General features: G+C 41.0%; 3 protein-coding genes across 3 annotated transcripts; 2 read left to right on the top strand and 1 right to left on the bottom strand.

The window, feature by feature from the left end:
- Nucleotides 1–132: 132 nt before the first annotated feature.
- On the top strand, nt 133–7,971 carry LOC135484494 (WD repeat and HMG-box DNA-binding protein 1-like). The gene is made up of 21 exons (XM_064766023.1): nt 133–253; nt 812–923; nt 1,078–1,229; nt 1,529–1,637; nt 1,735–1,832; nt 1,938–1,986; nt 2,129–2,221; nt 2,373–2,479; nt 2,713–2,848; nt 3,134–3,323; nt 3,531–3,694; nt 3,791–3,975; nt 4,239–4,601; nt 4,814–4,922; nt 5,152–5,328; nt 5,509–5,634; nt 5,802–6,031; nt 6,193–6,412; nt 6,551–6,804; nt 7,104–7,239; nt 7,368–7,971. The coding sequence occupies exons 1-21, from the start codon at nt 177–179 to the stop codon at nt 7,569–7,571; spliced, it is 3,291 nt and encodes a 1,096-aa protein (XP_064622093.1). The 5' UTR covers nt 133–176; the 3' UTR covers nt 7,572–7,971.
- An 865-nt stretch (nt 7,972–8,836) lies between these two features.
- Nucleotides 8,837–15,998, bottom strand: LOC135484493 (WD repeat-containing protein 43-like). The gene is made up of 15 exons (XM_064766022.1): nt 15,797–15,998; nt 14,901–15,029; nt 14,309–14,430; nt 13,969–14,089; nt 13,634–13,755; nt 13,197–13,364; nt 12,705–12,876; nt 12,416–12,613; nt 12,042–12,188; nt 11,729–11,847; nt 11,459–11,522; nt 11,218–11,331; nt 10,992–11,061; nt 10,629–10,687; nt 8,837–10,319 (listed from the first exon to the last, which is right to left on the bottom strand). The coding sequence occupies exons 1-15, from the start codon at nt 15,986–15,988 to the stop codon at nt 10,194–10,196; spliced, it is 1,923 nt and encodes a 640-aa protein (XP_064622092.1). The 5' UTR covers nt 15,989–15,998; the 3' UTR covers nt 8,837–10,193.
- Nucleotides 15,999–16,105: 107 nt separating this feature from the next.
- Nucleotides 16,106–20,909, top strand: LOC135485248 (serine/threonine-protein kinase VRK1-like). Its single transcript, XM_064767093.1, has 12 exons — nt 16,106–16,167; nt 16,458–16,720; nt 16,931–16,980; nt 17,192–17,261; nt 17,617–17,813; nt 18,094–18,186; nt 18,370–18,505; nt 18,708–18,828; nt 19,068–19,126; nt 19,260–19,411; nt 19,671–20,145; nt 20,319–20,909. The coding sequence occupies exons 2-12, from the start codon at nt 16,537–16,539 to the stop codon at nt 20,435–20,437; spliced, it is 1,656 nt and encodes a 551-aa protein (XP_064623163.1). The 5' UTR covers nt 16,106–16,167; nt 16,458–16,536; the 3' UTR covers nt 20,438–20,909.
- Nucleotides 20,910–21,364: the final 455 nt, after the last annotated feature.

The following is a 21,364-nucleotide window of genomic DNA, read 5'->3' as shown; positions in this document are numbered from 1 at the left end:
ATGCCCTATCAAAAGAAAAGTTGACATCACATCATTTCGTAATAATAATTAGTCTTCCAGGCATACAACATTCAAGGTTTTAGATACCATATGTTAGGAAGTAGGCTTTGCTGCGGAACTTGGCGCGAAACCCAATTTTCACTTTTCACAAATTTTCTGTTTTCGAGTACTAAAAAATGCCTCTTGTGAAGCAACCTCTTCGATTTGCCCACAGCGAAGGCCACACAGACCTTTGTTATGATGATTGTGGAAGGTCAGAGCTCAATAAATCATTGATAGAGTCAAATGACATTGTTTGTAAGAGAGAAAACATGAAAATGAACATGATTTTTGATGAACAGAAGAACAGAATGAGAATGGATCTGGATGGTCAATGGTCCGACTCTGAATGGATGATGATGATGATGATGTTGAAGTCAAGATACCTTGCATGCAGAAGACCATCCCATCATCATTATGTCTTGAGATGGAACCACCACTCACAAGCTAGCTGGCAGTGGCACTACTCTAGTACCGGTAGTCCAGTACTCACAAGTCACTCCAGTCCAGGCCTACTGATGACAGTCAGGCCGTGTGGCAAACTAACCTGATGAGATAAAAGTGAACGTCCACTCAACTCAACTCAACTCATGACCAGTGGCACTGCAGCTGTGTGGCCTCTGTTGACAGTACCACACACCACCAGCCAAATACCTATCGGGCTGGTGTGGATGGTGCTCAGTGGATCATCCGTATTGATGTCATATTATCTACACTAATAATACAGTATATACACATATATATAATTCTTCATTTGACTTTAATACTTCAGGTATATGCTGACTAGTGGTGCTGAGGGAGATGTCCGTGTGTGGCAAGGTATTGATGATGATGATGCAGTGTCTCATCGAGCTGGAGAGAAGGTCTATGCCATTGCTTTCAGAGTAGGTGTTCAGTATCTCTCTTGGTCTTACCATTGTTGAAAAGTAACTGAAAAGATGTATTTGTGCTGTCAGTGAAAGTCATCCTACTGTTCTCAGAATATTTGAATGAATGGATTTGAATTAAAATTGATAAAATTCTCAATATTTTTTCCAGAATAATAGATTTTATACTGCCTCAGACACAAACACTGTGCATGCCCATACCTTCCCTGAAGGAAATCCTGACGGTGTTGTGACCAGATTTACGGCTCCTGTCAACCATATGGTGCTTAATAAAACAGGGACTAAACTTGCTGCTGGAGCCAGGTAATTAGAATTGAAAACTCTTGCATTATTGGTCAATGTGTTTTTCAGGACGTAACCTTGTATTTTCTACTGCTAAGCAGGAGGTTGTTTGTTTTGAGTTTATAGAGTAGGGAAAATAAGGTAGACTTCACATTATAGGATGGATCTTGTAACACCATCTGCATCATGTGTGGCTTTCTGAGAACTTCGGTGTCAAATGTACTGATGTTTTGGAAGAGACTAATAACTTGGATACCCTTGCTGTGCTTGTAAAAGATGGTGCATCATTATTTATATATTATCCATGTTTGATATTTCAGTGATTTCACAGTCAAACTGGTCGATGTCAAGAATAATGAACAAAAAGTGATGAGAGGTCATGAAGCTCCAATATTGAGTATTGCATTGGATCCAAAGGAAAAATATTTGGTACGAATTAATCACTGATCGCTTGAGCCAGCTGATATTAAATTTAGTATCAAATTAGGTTGGGTTTCTCTTTATAGATTGATTGTTTATTCTTCAGGCATCGTCATCATGTGATGGAACAGTCAGAATCTGGAATATAGATACACAATCCTGTGTCAAGTCAATTAATGCAATCCCCAAGTGCAATGACTTCAGGTAGGTTACTAAACTTGTTATTGTTGATATCATTTGATCAATATTGGTTCATTGCATTGTGTTTTTAATTGCATTGTGCTTTAATACCAATTGTTCTAATTGCAGTTTATCAAAGACATTATGTAGAATTGAGTGGCATCCGGATGATGGCAAGGTTAGTAATAGTATGGTTGATAAGTTAATCAGATTCGGTACCTGACGACTTGACCAGCCAAAACTGAAATGGATCTGTACAAGTCTTGTTAATTCATGAGAATGTTATGTGACTTTTCTTCACCATTGTTTGTTATTTTCAGTGTATTGCAGTACCTTTGGATAAAGAGATCCGTATCTATGAGAGAGACACCTGGGATAACATGAGATATTACACAGATGTAACAGTAAAAGAGGTAAGTACTTCATTTACCTACTAAGAATGGCGTCTTTGCTATTCTGATAGATCATCATCAAATCTCTCAAAAGATCATGCATTCTGTGGCCTCTTTATAATAAAATATCTTTTGAAGAGGTTTAATGTTGATGTGTCACTTCTATCTGCAGCCCATCTCAATAGCGACATTCTCCCCTTGCGGTAAATTCCTCGCTGCTGCTTGCCGAGATGGAGCCATGTTTGTTTGGAACTTTGAAACAAAGACGCGGGTGATATCGTAAGTAGCTAAAAAATCTCTCGATTGGAGACGTTCTTTTACATGTAATTAGTGATGTGGAGACAGGTCTACCAAGGTAGGAACATCACTTGTCATTCCTGGCTTGAGAGTGCAGAGTGACGTACTGCTGGCAAGAATCCTCATGGACTGACTTTCATATCCAAGGACAAGATGGTATCATTATCCCTCGGTTGAAACATGGTCAAATTATTGCTTATCTTCTTGTATTTCAGAGAGCGGCATGACAAGAGTTTACCAATCTGTGCCTTGAAGTGGAACCCGAAGGGAAACCATGAACTTGCTTACTGTGATACTGAGGGGCAGCTGGGCGTGCTGGAGAACGTTGTAAGCGTGGAACAGGAGGATGAGGTAAGTACTTAAAGGTCATTATAGACAAATCCCAATATGCCCAGTTAGTCAGTCTTTGGTTTGTTACACTATCATAGCCATATGCTTGTCTTGAATAAGCCAGTTGGTTAAGTGCTGTGTGAGGTGTCACGTAATAGACTGAGGCCTGCTCTCTTCACATTTTGGCCGTGCCGCACTCTGAGAACATTTCCTTTGCCTTGTATGGAATGCGAGTGTCTTGTCATTAGAATTGATAACAGTGGTTGTTGATGTCATAAGAATTAGTGTTGATTTGTTTCTTCACAGCAAGAAGATGCGATGTCTGCTGCACAGTATGCCAGCCTCTTCGCCGATGACGATGATGATAATGACATGATAGCAGCGAGTAACATGGGAAATGCTCCCGACATTGGCGTGGATGATGACGATGATGATGACAATAGTCTGGAAAAACTAAAGAAGAGAATAATGGGAATAGATGATGAGAATTCGAAAGGTGAGAACAGGTGAAGTTATCGATTTCTTCTGGTTATCTCTTGAGTATCTTAGCCAAACTCCTGTGTGTGTTACATGTGGTTATGTGTCACTGCTGTCATTCACTACTGTGGGTTCTTGAACAGGCTTTTGGTACTACTTCATCCAACACTAATATTCAATGAAACTATCATATTGTCAGTACATAATGACTTATTCTCGATTACAGATATTGACAGCATGTCCAAGGTTACAGATAATGATCTCGACAGTATGCTCGGAGACATTCCTAGACCTGCTCCACAGATCATTCAGGCTGGTTACAAGCCGACTCCACTGCAGAGGCCATTCCAGTCCAGCTCGACTCCTGTCCAACTCTCTCAGAGATTCATGGTAAGAAATCCTAACCTGGGAAGAAAAGACAAAAAAGTATGATGTAAACAATGCCAAATAAGGCAGTTAACTAACTGTCTGCTTTGTTTTTGATAGGTCTGGAACTCAGTAGGCATCATCAGGCAGTACAGCACAGAGGAAGAGAACTCCATTGATATTGAATTCCATGACACAGCCACCCACCATGCTATGCATGTGACGAATGATCTTGGACACACGATGGCCGATATGTCGTCTGAGGCAGTCGTCTTGGCTTGTGAAGCTGATGACGGATCACCTAGGTAACTTTGTGGTGTGTGACTCGTTAAGAGTGTTAGGCCCATAATAGTTAGACAACTTCCAGGTTCGATATTGTTCAAGGTTTGTACTTCTGTAAAGACATTCTTTTCATAGTTTTTCTGCTTGTGCAGTGTTTAATTTGGAAGCCTTAACAAGTTAACGACAGACTTGGTTGTCCTCAGATCTCATTCTGTCTCTTGTATTCAGGTCACAGCCTGTGGAAGTTCCCATCACTCTCAATTTTCATGTCTTCCTTGTTTTCTAGCAAACTTGTGTGCCTACACTTCTCTTCTTGGGACAATTCACGCGAGTGGGCAATAGAAATGCCAAAAGGAGAAGAAATACAAGCAACAGCCCTTGGTGAGGGATGGGTGGCAGTCGCTACAGACAAACGTAACGTGCGCATCATCACCATTGGAGGAATTCAGCGGCATCTCTTCAGCACCCCTGGGCCGATTGTGACGATAACTGCTAGTGGTTCTCAGTTGGGTGTTGTGTACCACATGTGCCATGGTTTACCAGGAGACCAGTGCTTGTGGGTGAAGTGGATCAGCGTCAACGGCAGACGTCAGGGTCTGACAGATGGTTGTCTGCCGCTCAGCCCCAAGTCTACACTCTCTTGGATTGGGTATGTACTGGCATTTTCACATTCTATTTTTGGGAAGTTTTGAGTGTTTCTACTAAGTGCAAATGACTCATTTAGTGGGGTTTTCCTGTAGGAATGAATAGTATTGTTCCTCCTACTGTCCCAGTCAAAATCATTTCCTGTCTTGAGAAAAGATATGATCACTTGAGTTGAGCTTGGTAAAGGAAATAACTTTGCCCTTGTATTTGTTCCAGGTTTTCACTGGAAGGGACGCCATTTCTGATGGATTCGTCAGGAATTGTTCGGATGTTGAATCGAAAATTTGGACCTTCTTGGATCCCTGTTGCCAGTACCAAAGATCATGTGAGTCACCTAGCATTCTAGTAGAGTAGACAGTAGTTTCAGATTACAGGTTTGTGATTCAGCACAGGTACATTTCTTGTAACAGTGCTAGCAGTTGATATCTTTCTTCTATAAAGCACAGACAACATAAACTTTCAAAGGAGATGTCTCTCTCCATCTTCAATACAAATGTAGTAGTAATAAAGGGATATTGTCTGAACCGGTATTGATTTCCTCTGCTCTGTTTCAGGTGAAAGGTAAATCAGACGGTGTTTGGATTGTTGGCATCTTAGAACATCCTCAACAACTCCGATGCATACCATGTAAAGGTTCATCATACCCTCCAGTCCTACCAAGACCAGCGTTGACGATACTTCCATTCCAAATACCAGTGTGTGAGACGTCAACAGAGAAAGGACAGTTTGAGGTATGTAAGTTTAGATCAATGCTTGTTAGGTCATCAGAATATCCAGTTTACCAAGTAATCTGACTGCTAATGCTTTCAAATTGATAACTTCTTCCACCAAAACAGGTTCTGAAGGATCATGAGATCTTTGTGATGATAATGATGATAAGATATTCAATTTCTTTTCTTTTGTTATTACAGGAAGGATATATCCGATCACAGGTTTTCAGCCAGCATCTTGAGTTTGGTCTGGAAGCAGGGTATGATGAGCATAGGAAAGGTGCTGTGACAGTAGCAGAGAGAGAGTGCCTGATGAAACTGTTTGCTGTAAGTACATGCAGTATGCATTCATATTGTATTCATGGCCTTACTTGTTCTTAAGGCACATCTTTTAACTTTCTTTTGTATTTGTCAGTAGAGATGCTGTACTGTATGATGTTGTAAAGTTTGTGTTTGCATATGATGTGATCACAGTTCTATTCTCCTGTTTACAGCTTGCTTGCAAAACAGATCGTGAGTTCCGAGCAGTTGAAATCTGCAAGATGATGCCGGATCCTCATACGGTGCAGCTTGCCATCAAGTACGCCAGCCGTCTGAATCTGATGAGTCTGGCCGAGAAGCTGAATGATGTTGTGAGGATGAAGCATGAGGAGGAGATGGCTAGAGCATTGGGAACACCGTACCAGGATGAGGATGAGAACTATAGACCGGGGGTGGAAACTGGGTAGGTATATCATTGAAGTTTGCTTCCAGATGTGGATAGAATAGAACAGATGTAGGGTGACTGTTCGTTTAGAAAGACTGTTAATACCCAGTACTCAAGGCAAATTCACTTGGATAGCCATGTAATGCAGAGTGGATTGACTCATCTCTGTTCGATTCCAGTTACAGCCACCCAACGCCTGAGTGGAGCAGGCCTGAACGACAGCAGTCCCAGGAGTTGTTCAGCCAAGAGGAGGCCATGGAAGCTGAGGAAGAAGACACAAGTATATCACGGCCAACGATACTGTTAAAAACAAAGAAAGATCGTCTAGAGGAGGAAGAGATTGAAGAAGGACCTAAATCACTGTTATCACAGTCACAGGGTAGGAAAAATCCATTCAAGGTGAGAATCATGGTTTTGTTGAATTTCGTCTGACTTTGTGAGTCAGTTGAAAAGGTTGATGGCTGTGTCCTGCAGTAATATGCGATCTTGCTTATCACCATTGCACTCCTTATGAATGTTGCTTTCTTTTTCTTTCAGGTTGGCAAAAAAGAAGTCACCCCTGTGTCATCAAGGGGTACCAGTGTATTTGACAGTCTTACCAAATCAAAGAAGACGGGGCCTAAAACAGCATTTGGCCGGTGTCCTGAGCTCGCACCAGCTAAGATGAAGAAGCCAACTAATGTGAAGAAGATCTCCCAACAAGCCAAACTATTTTCGCCCAAGGAAAACACTGCCCCTGAACCTGAGTCTCCAGTTGAGATTACTTCAAATGGGACCACTGCAGAGAACAAGTGAGTAGTTATTTCTTGTTACTTTTGTTGCGATGTTATTTTCCTCCGTTTTGACCCTTATGTTAACACTAACAGAGAATTGGGAACAGATCTTGAGTCAGCTCTAGCCATTGCCGATCGTTTGTCCATCTTGGGGCCGACCCAGCCCACAGTAACATGTGCGAGAATGGCAGGCCGCCAGTACAGAGACTAGCAAATCAACAAACGATTCGAGCATTGGCATGTGGCGAAAATGCGAATGGGCGCGCCAACCCTGCAAAGATCATGATACATTTACCGTTCTCCATTCTTGTTTCCAGGACAGTGTCTGCTTTCCAGTTGTGGTATGACAGCAGCCGGAGTGAGTTGGAGGAGGAGCACCCTGATGTATCAGAGGAAGACCTAGCCAAGCTGGCTGCACAGGCCTTTAGACAAGTTCCAAAGGAGGAGAGAAAGGTAACCTTTGCCCTGAGTTTTTATCCTGCCAGTCTGTAGTGTATTTGTAATTGATCCTATGTCTTGGTTGATTGAGGTGAAAGCAGTCTCTGTTGCAAGTTAATCTAATCTAAATTGTCATTTTTCAGGAATGGATGGAGAAAGCCAAAACAATGAATGCGAGTGGCGAGGAGGGAGATTGCAAGAAGAGGAAACGTGATGAAGATCAGGAGAATGTGAATAATAATACTGAGGATGGTGCTATAGAGGAAAAACAAGACATTGTGCAAGCGAAAAAGAAACCAGCTATGTCTGGCAAGAGCAAATTAGCTGGCTTTGCATTCAGCAAGTAGAGCTACATGTATTATGTGATGATCTCAAAGCACTGTGCTTCCAGAGACCTTGTACAGTTTCTCAATTCACTGCAATTACTGTAAAATTTGGCCATGAGCAGTTATGTCTTTCTGTATGGTGGCACCACTTAGTGTCGACTCCTGGCTGAGTTTACAGTACAGTACATGCCCCTCCCACCAAGGACCTTTTGGGAATATCGGCCTTCCATACATGTACATGTAAATGAACTTCTGTGTCAGGATTGTCAATTTGGAAGCCAACAGTCCATCAGTGAGGTCATGTGTATAGACACTGGTAAATTAATGTGCTTTCAATACACCTTGTTTGATTGTTAACTGCACAATATTGTATGATATGTACAGTATACACCGACCATGAATGAATAAAGTTATATTTCTATACATGAATACCTCTTTAGTTACTGTTCTTCTGCCCATGTTCCTGTGCGAGCTCAAATCTGCAAGTTTCAGAAAGTTGAGGAGGAAGAATGTCTACAAAACCACATGGAAGACAGGTTGTGACTGTCAAAAGTGGAATGTTGTGGTTCTCCAACTATGGAGAGAGACTTGTCTGAGGCTAATTGTCCAAAAGTGTGTCCCAAGCTGAACATGTCTTCCTCGTATGGAAGTCAGGTTGTGACTGTCAAAAGTGGAATGTTGTGGTTCTCCAGCTAGGGAGAGAGACTTGTCTGAGGCTAATTGTACAAAAGTGTGTCCCAAGCTGAACATGTCTTCCTCGTATGGAAGACAGGTTGTGACTGTCAACAGTGGAATGTTGTGGTTCTCCAACTATGAAGAGAGACTTGTCTGAGGCTGATTGTACAAAATTGTACACTTTCTGGAGGATGTATTGCAATAGCCACATACAGCTGCAGTCCCCCAGGCATCAAGCCGCCCAAGGCAATCTTCCTACATGTATCTACAGGAACTTTGCCAACCAGGGCCAAGAGAGCAACATCATCACAGGTTTGTGACCAGCTTTCCTCTTTTCCCTAGATGAGGGTGAAATCCATCAGGCTTGATAATTTACTGAGAGCTACATGTTTCAAGCTGCCACCGTCACTGGAGAAAACATCCATGACATGGGAAGGCCAAGGTTGGCACTCGAGTGTTCTCTCTCTCTTGAATTCATAGGAAAAGAGAGCTCCAGATTAGGTGGCACTTAGTCATAGGCAAGTCGTTTGGTTCACTCTTAATCCTCTTCAGGTTATCAACTTACAGTAGTTCCAAGGAGGTTGAAAATCAACAAGGACAAACACCCAAAATGATGGCAGTATTCTTTAATAGTTCCAGAGGAAATCACAAATAAAAGAGGCCAAGAACAATCACTATTTTACAAAAATACAGATTTTCTATGACTATGCTACATAAGCAATAAAAGGACAAACTTTGTGTTTCTGAACTTATGTCACAACTCTGAAAATATGACGACTGAACAATCCAATCCCTTTTAACTGATCAAAACATTCCCTACCCTGCTCATCTACACTCTATTTTCACCTTTTTTCAATTTCTCATTTTATAGGAATGACATGTACTGAGTCTGAGCAAGTCGTACAGTATAAATTATTAAGAGTCCATGCAATGAATTGATAGGCCATTGAAAATCAACACTGAGAGAACCCCAGTAATATTGTCAAATATAACAACATTTTAGAAGTATTTTAGATCAAGCCAATCGAACTTTGAGAATTCAATCTCTGCTGGTACACACTGCTCAGGTATACATTATTAGTTTTTTCACCAGCTTACCCCAGAATTATACACATGAACCTGATTCACCATGTAGTTTCGAAAAGAAATTCAACATAAAGCAGAGTACTGTACATGTAAGTTTTAGCAATTAAAAATATACATGTGTTCAAAAGTATCTGTTTTGAAAGTCTTTTGACCAAGCCCACAACCTGCATTTTACGTCCTAAACTGTACACTACCTTGTACCACTTCCATTAAAACCAATGTGTCTTCACAGCGCCATGGTACTCTTACTCCATAACAGGGTACCATCAAAACTATCAGAACACCATAGCCACTCCCTAATTTCCACAAGTATAAACAGAATTCCATTCAAATGCGTGTAAATTCAAAAACATTTTCAGCTCCCTAACTCAGGCTCTAAGAAATCACAGTCAAGTCACACTGGTAAAGTTACCCCACCTTTTTATGTACAAATTGAACAGGTCTCTTCAACCACATATGCTTCATAGCACTGACATCTGTCTGAATGACCCTTCTTTATAAAAGTGGAAATGTACATCATATTATATACAGAGAATAAATGCATTTTTAGGGTCTGACTCAGTGACCAACAGTACACGTTTTCAAGGAACTAAGTCCTTTGACTGAATTCGAGAAACCAACAAAAAATGTCACACAGATTCCCTTTTGCACAAATAACCAATACATGTCATCAAATGGTCCGCACCTCTTAATTGTGATCATGTGGTTTCGTGAAAGGGTTCATTTTCTACAGACAATGCACAAAAGTCTGGATTCAAACAGGGCATGTACAATTCTGTCACCACTGACTAACATCGATACGTGATTAAACTTTTTAATTGCTTCATGAAGGAGTACATGTCCTCTTCTCTGATTCAAGACAAGGAGTACAGGCTAAAAGCTTCAATCAGAATCTGACTCGCTTTCCTGCATCTCAGCACCGTTCTCTGCTTCATCACTTTCCAGTGCCTCATCGCTTTCCTCCTGTGCTTCATTGACCTCCATGTCCGATAGGTCTTCCCAGTTATCCTGAAGAATGAGCACAAAAAATGTCAGGAACATGCAGATTTGGCTGGAGAGCTCACATTTTCAGGGATTCAGTTTGTTTAGCATTCTATGAACAACTGAACATGCCTCAAGTACAATGAAAACCATTTCCCAGCTGACAGAACCTATGAGTGACCCCAACCAAGTTGCTGCACCAGGCTCAAATCGAGATATTGTGGGTTCTCTATGCAAACTTTTGTTTTATCAAAGAATGTTCTGAGCAAGGTATGCAATGCTATCCACTATGGGTATCACACTAACTAGATTTTAACAACTGGGAGTCCTACATACCTCAGACTCTGAATGACTTTGTAACACATCATCCATATCCATTTCCTCATCGGAAGACTCTGAAAATGATGCAATCAAGGCTACATTAAACTATGCATGCAGCAGAAAGGGGTGCTTTAAAGGGTGTTGGGCTAAAAATCATGGGTTTCAAAGTCCTATGCCACATAACTTGACTGTACTTTATTGCCAGGCCCTAGGCCAGGTCAAGTTAAACACCCCATCCAAGTGAGAAACATGAGTGGCTTCTGATCATCTACTGCTTGGCTGAAGACTGAGACACTAGAAAGGAACCAATTTGACACCCAATTGTGCAATCAGCATGCGAAACACGCCCACAAGGCACAGAAGAATCAAGTAACTAACCTTCCTGATAGATCAACATCGGCTGCTGTGTCGCCACGGTTTCTTCTTCGTCCTGTGTTTGGCTAGTCACCTGCAAAAACAAATACACTGATTCATTGTCGACAAAGGCACTGTGATCACTTCGTATAAAAACATTAACAGCAGACTTTTCTGGTCAGTGCAGCAGTTAAACCAAGCACAATGTTGGTGTCAAATGAAGGCATGATTTACAATGTGAGTGTCGTACCTGCGAGAGCATCAGCTCCAATTTTCCTTGCAGTTTTGACAATCTGCTGAACATGCCTACTCGGTAGTCCATCATCTGGTAGAGGCTGCTGAGGGTATCCACAATCTCAGGAAACTAGAATGGAAAGCAAGAAGTTCTGTATAACTGTCCATTGATGTTTTGTCTTGTCATAGTCATCGTCATCAAGTGTCGTGATCATTCTTGAACTTTTCCAAATCATTAACTTTGTGCGCGCACTTACCGTCATGAGATAAGATGTATGGATTGTCAGCACCATCTTCACCCATTTGATTAACACATGGCCACTGAAATGAACAGAGAGATGAGAATAAGGGGATCATTCTTGTAGTATCATGCAACACGTCAAGGACAGCAACGAACCAGACCGAAGGACAATGCATATTTTTCACATTTTGATTCACTCACATATTTTAAAGAGGAACAAGCCTACATATCAGAGAAAAAAGTGCATGCTTTAGCCACGAGATACAAACATCATAGATGTACTTACACTTGAGCATGTCCATGCATCCGCCGTGACAACTCTTTCACCAATGGAATAACCACAGGAACAGGCAGACGCCTTACTGTGTTTTTGATGATTTTCTCATTGTTAGTTTGCAGCACATTCTGAAGAAGGAAAGAAACGACTCATTATTAAACTAGAGACGTTTCCACTCATTCCACAAACAGATGATAAATCAGGAGTATTGAGTATGATGTCAAACTTTACACAAAGTTAACCAGTATGAGACAAGCAAGGCCAGAGATGTACTCTCCTTGTTCAGAACATTCATTGAAAACTTCTCATTCATTGTACTCACATTGATGATAAGTTTATCCTGACTCTGTAATCCTTGAGTTAGCAGTGTGGCCAACGTGTCCGCCTGTGGTGGATGAGTGGCTGCTGGTGCTGCTTGGTCTGATGACTGGTCAAATCCCATCGCATTCAATCGATCTTCCATCGACATCTGAAATGAGAGGGTTAAGGTATGCAAAGAGAGGTTTATATATACCTGTACAACGTCTCATCAGAATATAGCCAGAACTTGAAATCACTCCAAAAATAATGATGGAGAGGCAACTGGAGAATGTTGGAGGTAAACGACACAGGGGATAACGCTAGATACGCTGCATGGATGAATCCTGTGAAGCAGAAAGTGCTGGAGTTGCCAGAGAGAGAATCTTGCATACATACCTCATTGGACTTCCTCCTCTTCTTCTTCGAACCAGTCATCGTGGGTTGGCTGGGGGCCATGTGACCTGGTGCAAGTTGCATCACTTCCCTTGATGTATCTGGCGTCTTGATTTTAGTAACTTCACTCTCCTGCCTCACGATAGTTTGTGAGGGGTCGTCTCTCACCAAACACACCTCCTGTTCCAAACTGCCATACTCCTGAAATACACAACAGTTGTTTAGGTTGAGATAACTGCCACAGAGAACCAGATCTCATCTGAAAGCTACCATCATCATGACCAATACATACCAGTTTTTCAATAGAAGGTTTGAGGAAGTTTCCATATACCATAACAAGACTCCTAAGGTTATCACAAGAGATATGCACAGCGAGGATTGGTATCGGACGAGGCACATCATCCTTACAACCTGGGGTGGCAATCTGGATTGAGACTTTAGGCTGGAGGGACTTCTTACATTTTCTGAAAGGCAAGAAAAAAATACTTAACATGAATGGATAGGTAGACTTGATAACTTGATTCAAAGTTCATTAGAGGACCAAAACTGTGATTATGTGGATGAATACCCTGAGCAAGTGACAGAATCCTAGATCTATAAAACCTTGCTTTAAAAGGTAACTTGCATGAAACACTGTGTCATGACGTCACTCTGGCGTTGAATTAATTCAGGAGCAGATACTTCAGTCGTAAGAAACTACATGTATCGCTCCTAAAAGGAGGAAGATATCAATAAATATGTTGACATCGAACATTTTAACTTGAGGAACAAACAGTGAACATACCCGTTTAGCACATGTTCGAACACCAGTAAGTGACCATTCTGAGTAACCGACGCCAACAGCATGGCTTTATCAGACTCTTGGTATCTCGAGATACTCATCGATACTGGCTCTTCTGGGAGTGCAAATGATGCTAAAGCACTTTTGTCTTTAGCAGATGGATCGAGGTTCCTGGAAAAAACATCCACATTAGAAACGCAGGCATACGCATAACTAAAAAGACTGCAAAAAGAACAAATGCTCAATCATGCATACCTATGGCAAGGTTTGATACATATGACACTTTGTAAAACATTGAGCTCTGTCAGTCTCGCCTTAATCATATGTTTTTGTGGAGGCCAGGGTTGAATCTCTTTATCTGTTCATACGGATCAGGGCAATATCTTGATCTTAAAATTAGTCTAGTAACTTATGACAAGAAAGTGAACAAGACTACTCACCAGGCATGCAAGAGGCGATCATTGACAGCAGCAGACATTACATATGAATTTCTAAGAGAGAACTCCTGGCTTGTTGATGCCAGGAGTAACCGGAACACTTCAGTGGCATGGCCTGTAAATGTCTGCAATTAAAATAACTGATGGTGAGCACACACGGAACCAAAAACAATGAGCAAACATCAGTTACTCTTTGAGCAAGACGGAGAGTTTAATTCCGCCTCATCATTCTCAAAATGAACTCATTGCAAATTTTTTTCCAATTGGTATATATAAACTTCAATTTGGCATTGAAACAAGTTATTAAAATGAAACAAAATTGGTATAGGCCTACTTACTTTTAGAACTTCTCTTTTTTGTAAGTCCCAGAGTTTTATTGACCGACTTGCTGACAATAAGTACATGTCTCCAGGACATAAACAAAGGGAATACACCTCTGCTTTATCCCCTTTCCATTTGCTGAAATAGTAAAGGAGAAAATTAGATGTTGAAAAAGGTGCGATTAAAAAACCATTCAAAAGTTTTGTTGACTGTCGTTACAATCATGTCTGCTTGTCACCTTGTCACCTGCCCTTGACGTAATAGAAAATGCTCCAAAAGACAAAATCACTGATGTTCTTATCAACAGCGTCAATCTGTTCAGTAACAAGCCTCATAAACAGACTCCTATAAACATACTTTTTTATTTTTCCAGTTAAAACATCCCACTCCACAATATGCCGGTCACTTGAACAAGTAAATATTTTATAACCATCCTGGCACCAAGATATATCGTTCACTCTGTCACTGTGGCCATCCGTCTGAAAGTATATCAAAATTTGATGATATGTAGTCTTTATTAGTTACCTATCTTAAGATTTTGAACTGAATTTCAGCAAAGAAACAATGCATTACTTCATATTATACAAATGTGACTCGCTCTACCAAAACTAGGCGCTTGACGCATCTGAACTCGACAGGTTGATACGGACTTGTTGTTCACTTCCCTATTGTAGACCTTTTGTGAAATGTGACCAAATCAGTTTGTAATAGATTTCACAAAAGGTCTACAATAGGGAAATGAACAACAAGTCCGTATCAACCTGTCAAGTTCAGATGCGACAAGCGCCTAGTTTTGGTAGAGCGAGTCACAAATGACTGATCCACCACATGTTCTAGTAATGGACAACGGGTTCTTAAATAAGTCTCAAGTTTTGATTTAAGTCAACAACAATGACCAGAAATCCATACAATAATCTGATTAATCAGCATAAAAGACTATGGAAAGTACCATTTGACTTTGAAGATCTCCTTTTGCAACACTGTATAAGAGCACATCTCCAGACTGTGTCCCCAGAGCGACCAGTTGTAGACTCTCACCAGCACCAGACTTCCGTCTCTTCTTCTTCTTAGGGGTATTCTATTTGAAAAGAGAAAGGAACCTTTAACAACCTGAAAGACTTATTCTATTCAATTGCATCACCAACTTTTTCACGGTCAGGAAAATTTCAAATGGGACTTAAAGTTATGGTTTATTTTCTGAATGTTTCTCCCAAACCATTCCTAACCATCTTTCAAGTGCCACTCCGACGATGTCTTCACAGCTAAAGATCCTTTTACACCAGACGGAGGAAGCCACTGCTGGCCATACGCATGGTCGCACAACACATGATCTTTTGTTCGTTGTGCCTATAAGGCTATGTAGATTTGTTTTGGCAAGTGGCTAGCTGTCATGGTCATTTCGGCTTGCTTTCTTTTTTCTGTCCCTCCAACAAGGCAGGTGATGACGTCACGTGAAACCACTCTATGCAGTGCACAGACCAGAGCAAGTTAAGTAAAGTTGACTACCGGTAACTCTCACTAACCGAACCCGTTCCTGTAGTTAGTAGGCCTAAGGGGTAGGCCCCTAAATGGCGCAACTCGTTGTCAGCATTGCTGCAATGTCACTACAAAACATTCAACAACGAAACCTCGTCCTTGGGTCAGCTAAAATAATTGTTTGGTTAAATAAAACACTGTCCACATGATGGTTACCGCATGGCATCCATCCCATCACGCCGTGTACTCAACCCCAACCTGCTGAATGAATGCATGCATGCACAGACACAGTGCTTTACATACATACATGGCGTGCTTTGATGTACATGCGCAGCGTAAATTTGCACTACAAATGCACTGGGAACTCACTTTTGCATCCCTCCACGGACCCCAATTTATGCACGTGCATGTGGCTGACAAGTGTGAACTTGGTGTGTATTCTTGTGAAAGAGTTGCTGTGGATGTCTGCCACAGTTTTAGAGTCCCATCAGGGCTAGAATGGGCCAAATATTCGCCCGAAGACGAAAAGGAGAGCGGCGAATTCGGAATCGGGTTCGCCATTTTTGGACCACGTGTGTACAACTCCGCATGCGCATTTGTCTGATAACGGAAGCGGAAGTAGGTATTTGGTACTTCAATGGCGGTAGTTTTTGATTATTGACAGGGAATTGTTTTCCCGTTTTCTGTCATTCACTGCTTTTAATAAGCACTTTTGGGGTATCATACGTGTAGTTCTAAACGTACGTATAAAGAAGAATCAATGGCATTTATTCCCGAAATAACGATAACTGAGCAATTACACTTTTTTTTCCGAGAACTGCCTGTACATTTGTTGTGGTTTCGTTTCACGGATTACTGTATTTTATTCCCCATTTCGGACAAATGTACCGAACCCATTCATCATTCCGCACTATGTGTTATCATTCCCACACATTCATTATTGGCATCGGCATTGTTTTGCCTGTGCCTCACAGAAAAAAACAAGATCCTGATTTTAGTTCACAAATTATTATGTCATAATTTCTTTCAGTTTCAGAATCAATAGACTATACGTCTGTATAGACAGTAGCCTGCCCTATCACTATCATTAAGTATCAACCTGCAATTTCATGATGCCAAGAGCTGCAGCTGGGCGAGGGAGAGGAGGTGGACGGAAGCCAAAGGCAGCTGCAGCAGCTGGTTACCAGCATTCTGGAGCACTTACAGAGGGAACAATTCTAACTGATGTTTTAAAGAAAGAGTGGAGAATTCATCAGCCTGTTGGGCAAGGTGGCTTTGGAGTGCTCTATTTAGGTACGGAAGCTCATGTCAACCAAACAACTGGATAATTTGTTTTACAAAATTCAACTATTACAATGAGCTCTGATTGTGATTTGATGTTAAATACTTTTCAGCAGAACTCGCTGTAAAACTTTGATATTCATGCTGTACATGGAATAGAAATTGTTCAGTTTGATATTTATGAGCTTCTCAGATCCTCACGTTATGGCATGCTCATTTCAGCTTCAAAGAAAGACAGCAATAGTAAGGAACCAGAATTTGTTGTTAAAATGGTGAGTTAAGAATCGGTTTTTGTGTAAAAAGGAACTGTTGTCTATTGTTCCCAATTTTGGGTTTTCCTTGCTTGGTTATTTCAAAGATTTGACAATTTTGTTCTGCAGAATTCATGTTGATGGATGTTCTAACATAGCAATCAAGATCAAATACTTTACAAATTCATCTACATTTGTTTATATGTAACATGTATTATTTCAACTACTTTAGGAACCTAAAGGAAATGGACCATTGTTCTGCGAGTGCACATTCTATCAAAGAGCTGCTAAGCCAGAACACAGTAAGTTATTAATGAAACAAATATAGCCCTAAATTAGGTCTTGACTGAAGTCTGTTCACAAAGCTTGAATCATAAATGGCATCATTCACACCCTAGGCACCTTTGTGCTATCACAAGACTTGCTGGTAAAACCCTTGATGAGCAGCTTGGCTCTACCTATATCATGCACTGAAGGCTGCTCCTACCCCCAAAGGTTGCAAAGCAAGGATGGTCAAAATTGGATCCAGTACACTTACTTCCGGAGTTTCTTTGACTGGCTGGAAATGCCAGACCTGCCAACTGTGACAAGGATGTCACTGCATAAACTAAGCTGAATCTTTTATCTAAGTGTTTATGTATTGAATGTCATTTCTAGTTCAACAGTGGCTTAGTTCAACCAAGAAGAAGACAGTTGGTATGCCCAAGTTCATAGCACTTGGCTTCCAGGAGCTAAATAATGTAGAGAACAGATTCATGGTAATGGAGCGGTTTGGGACAGATCTTCAGAAGTTGTTTGTAGAAAATGGGAAAAGATTTCCAAGAAAGGCTGTCCAGCAAGTAGCATTAAGAGTGGTGAGTACTGCTTTTATATTGTTCTCAACATAAAAAGTTCTGGTTCACATTTACAAGCAAAACAGACAAACTTCTTGTGAAAATGATGATGAAGAGTGCCAGAAGATGATCACAGTGACCACAGAAAGTTGGAGATTAGCACAATTCCACTTGCTGATGAAATTTGTGCCTGAAAGAAGCCCAATATATATAACACCATTGGGCCATGTTCGCTTGATTTCCTTGGTCACAATATCTAATGTTTTAAAGTTCTATTGCTATTGTTCTTCCTTGTTTACAGATCGATGTATTGGAATACATCCACAGTAAAGATTACAGCCATGCTGATATCAAAGCAGCCAATCTCTTGCTTGGATACAAGAACCCAAATCAGGTAGCGTCTTCACGAATCTTTTCACACTTTGCCCGTCTTTCTTGTAAACTTGGAAATTGTATGAGAAACTAGATTTAACGTTGGTCTCTACACTGTTTTGATCTAAACATTACCAGACCTAATGAGGGTGTTCGTCTTGCAATAATATGCTGGATTTGAGATGTTTCTTTGGTTTTGTTCCAGGTGTTCTTGGTAGATTTTGGTCTTGCTGCCCGGTACAGACAGTCAAATGGAACACACAATGTATACAAAGAGGACCCCAGGAAAGCCCATGACGGAACAATTGAATTCACAAGCAGAGATGCCCACAGAGGAGTTGGTTAGAAGATTTTGTATTCATCAATTCATTTTGTTCTGATGATATGCTTTTTGAATAATTTATTTTTCCCATCATTACTGCTTGAATCAAGACTTATTGTACCCACTGTGTTCATTCCTCGGTTGTACATATACTCACACTCATTTCTTGTAACAACTGCATCACATATCTTTCATATCCCATCTCTTCTTTTTCATCGTAGCTGCATCTCGCCGAAGTGACCTTGAAATATTAGGTTACTGTTTGATACAGTGGTTGTGTGGCCGACTGCCATGGGAAGACAATCTCGCCAATAAGAATTATGTCAGGGACCAGAAACTCAAGTTAGTATTTTTATTTGAAATTTTTCAGTTAGAATATTGCCAGAAATAACATAATTGGTTATATTGGTTTGAAAGACATTGGTACACTGTTTGAGTGGTGTTGGGGAAGAAATGTAGAAAAAGTAGGTAAGGTTTTCATGACACATGGAGATTGGGTTAAGTAATTTTTAGTGATTACCTACATTGTAAAACAGTTTGCACAGTCTCAATGATGATATATGTGTGTTTGTCTTGTTTAGGTACATGGAGGACATTCCTGCCTTAATGAAGAAGTGCTTTAAATGTGCTGATTATCCCAGTAAGTACAGTGTCTCTCAACTTAGCACAAATTTCAATGTCCATTCGTTTGAGTACCAGTTGGAATTCTTAGCTACATGTTTATATTTGTGTTGGTTCTTGAGCTGATCGACCCTTCTTTATTGTATTTCCAGAGGAGATCGAGACGTATTTACAATATGTTGCAAACCTAGAATACGAGGAGACCCCAGACTATAAGAAGATGTGCCAAATATTCGTAACAGCCATGAAAGCACAGGGTGATAAGGATGACAAGTTGAATTTTACTTCAGCTGGGTTAGGACGGGTAAGAGCACTTTGATTTAAACTTGCAAAAGCTTTGATAGACTGCTTCATGACCTGCTTGAGGTTATGAGGGTCCCTTTGGATGTCTTGGCAGATTGTATCTGTTTAGTAGTGTAAATCTTACCACTTTTGGTCAGGTATTCAACTAAGTCTATATGGGGTTGTGCTAGACCTTGCAGTGATATGGCTGATCAGTGAGAATACTGACCAAAAGGTCAAATATCCCTACCTTCGTTTCAAGAAGCTTTATTCTTTTGTAGATAACCAGTCCAAAGCGACAGACAAACAAACGGGCATCAGGAGTTGATTCCGAGTGTCCCACCCCTGCCAAACGTGCATCCTCTGCACGAGCTGTGGCTGCCGAATCGCAGTGTCCTACTCCTGCTAAACATGCTTCCACGGCGAGAGCACGAGCTGTGGCTGCCGAATCGCAGTGTCCTACGCCTGCCAAACGTGCTTCCACGGCGAGAGCAACACCAAGGAAAGGGAATGCGCTGAGTGTTGAACCTGTTGTGTCTCCATTGTCCCCTCAACTGGGTACCCCACATTCTAGTCTCAGGGGAAAACGGAAAAGTGACAATCCGCCTGCTGAAGCAGCGGGGTCTTCGAAACAGAGGAAGCGTCCATCAGCTACCAAAGCAAAAGCTCCTGTTAGTCCGTCTTCAGATGAGGATTTTGAAATGTTTTCGCCCAAAAAAACTAAATATGACTTCACTATGACATGTGCGAAATCAAGTAAGTAGATGTCTTGTGTTGGACAGACTTTGGGTTTTTTGTGTTGTCTGTAAAATCAGCCAGGCTTGTTGCTGCATTTATTGACCTCAGCCAAGCAAATGTTTGCTGCCTTGGTTGTAACAAGTGATGAATTCTTTAATCTGTATTCTATAAATGCTTCCTTATGTTTTCAGATACCACGATGAGAAAAGTGAGGAGAACAAAGTCTGTCTCAACCAAGGGCACACAAACAACGCCGGGACTGAAAGAACGGAATCCACGAAAAAAGAAAACATCATCGTTTCTTGAATGACTTGAACATTTCTGAAAGAACTTCAAACGGGCATATTCTGAAACAAGTCGAACATTCCGTAATAACTTGAACACTTTGGAGTAACTTCTAATATTTCCAGGGTAACGTTCAGGTCTCTGGAGATTGACTGTGACTATTGACTGCCAAACTGGGGAAAGAAATTTCTGCTCCACAACTTCAGTATTTGTACAAATGTACAGGTATAACATTGCTTTTGTGTTTTAATCAATGTTGGCTCTACCACCCGCATTCATGACACTAATATATTGTCATGCAACTGGTAAATGGAGGATTAAAAATCGATTTGATCTGTTTTAAATTCTTGAAAGGTTTGGCTCCGAAATACATGTACGTCTCGTCATTGGTGAGGGTAGGGAACTTAGCAGCTTGTCTTCTCAGAGCGTCTTGTCCCTCCAAGATCCTAAACAAAATGTAGTGACACTGTTCCTGGATTAAATCCTTCATTTTCTTATCTTGTGTTCTAGTCTATTTATTCCCCAGTGACCACAAGGGCATGAAACTTGGAAAGTGGATTCATTGATATCGGCAGGAGTCCTAGTTCTGGATATCGCGAGGGACATAATACTGGAGATGATAGCCACTGCCTCTGGAGTGTAACCATTAGGGATTGTAACCAATGTTATGACTGTAAATATTGATAATCAATGTGATATCCTGTTGTTATTTTGAGTGGTCAATTCCACTCCGCCAGGAAAACTTCCAACCTCTAAGGTTAAGTCACCCCAGCACCAGCATACCTGTCATCATATCAAGGCCAACATCCTTCGCTCTTTAGAATCACAGGGGCCATACATGCTGTCACCAGCCCAATTTGGTTCAGCATAATTTGTCCCAGAGATAGATAGTAGTGCACCCTATCTCTTCTGGATGTGCCCTCCCCTTCATAGCTCGCCATGTTGCCTGAGA

The sequence above is a fragment of the Lineus longissimus genome, chromosome 3 (genome assembly GCF_910592395.1).
Source record: "Lineus longissimus chromosome 3, tnLinLong1.2, whole genome shotgun sequence".
Classification (NCBI taxonomy): domain Eukaryota; kingdom Metazoa; phylum Nemertea; class Pilidiophora; order Heteronemertea; family Lineidae; genus Lineus; species Lineus longissimus.
The sequence above is the reverse complement of the archived record's forward strand: the minus strand, read 5'-3'. Positions and strand labels throughout refer to the sequence as shown.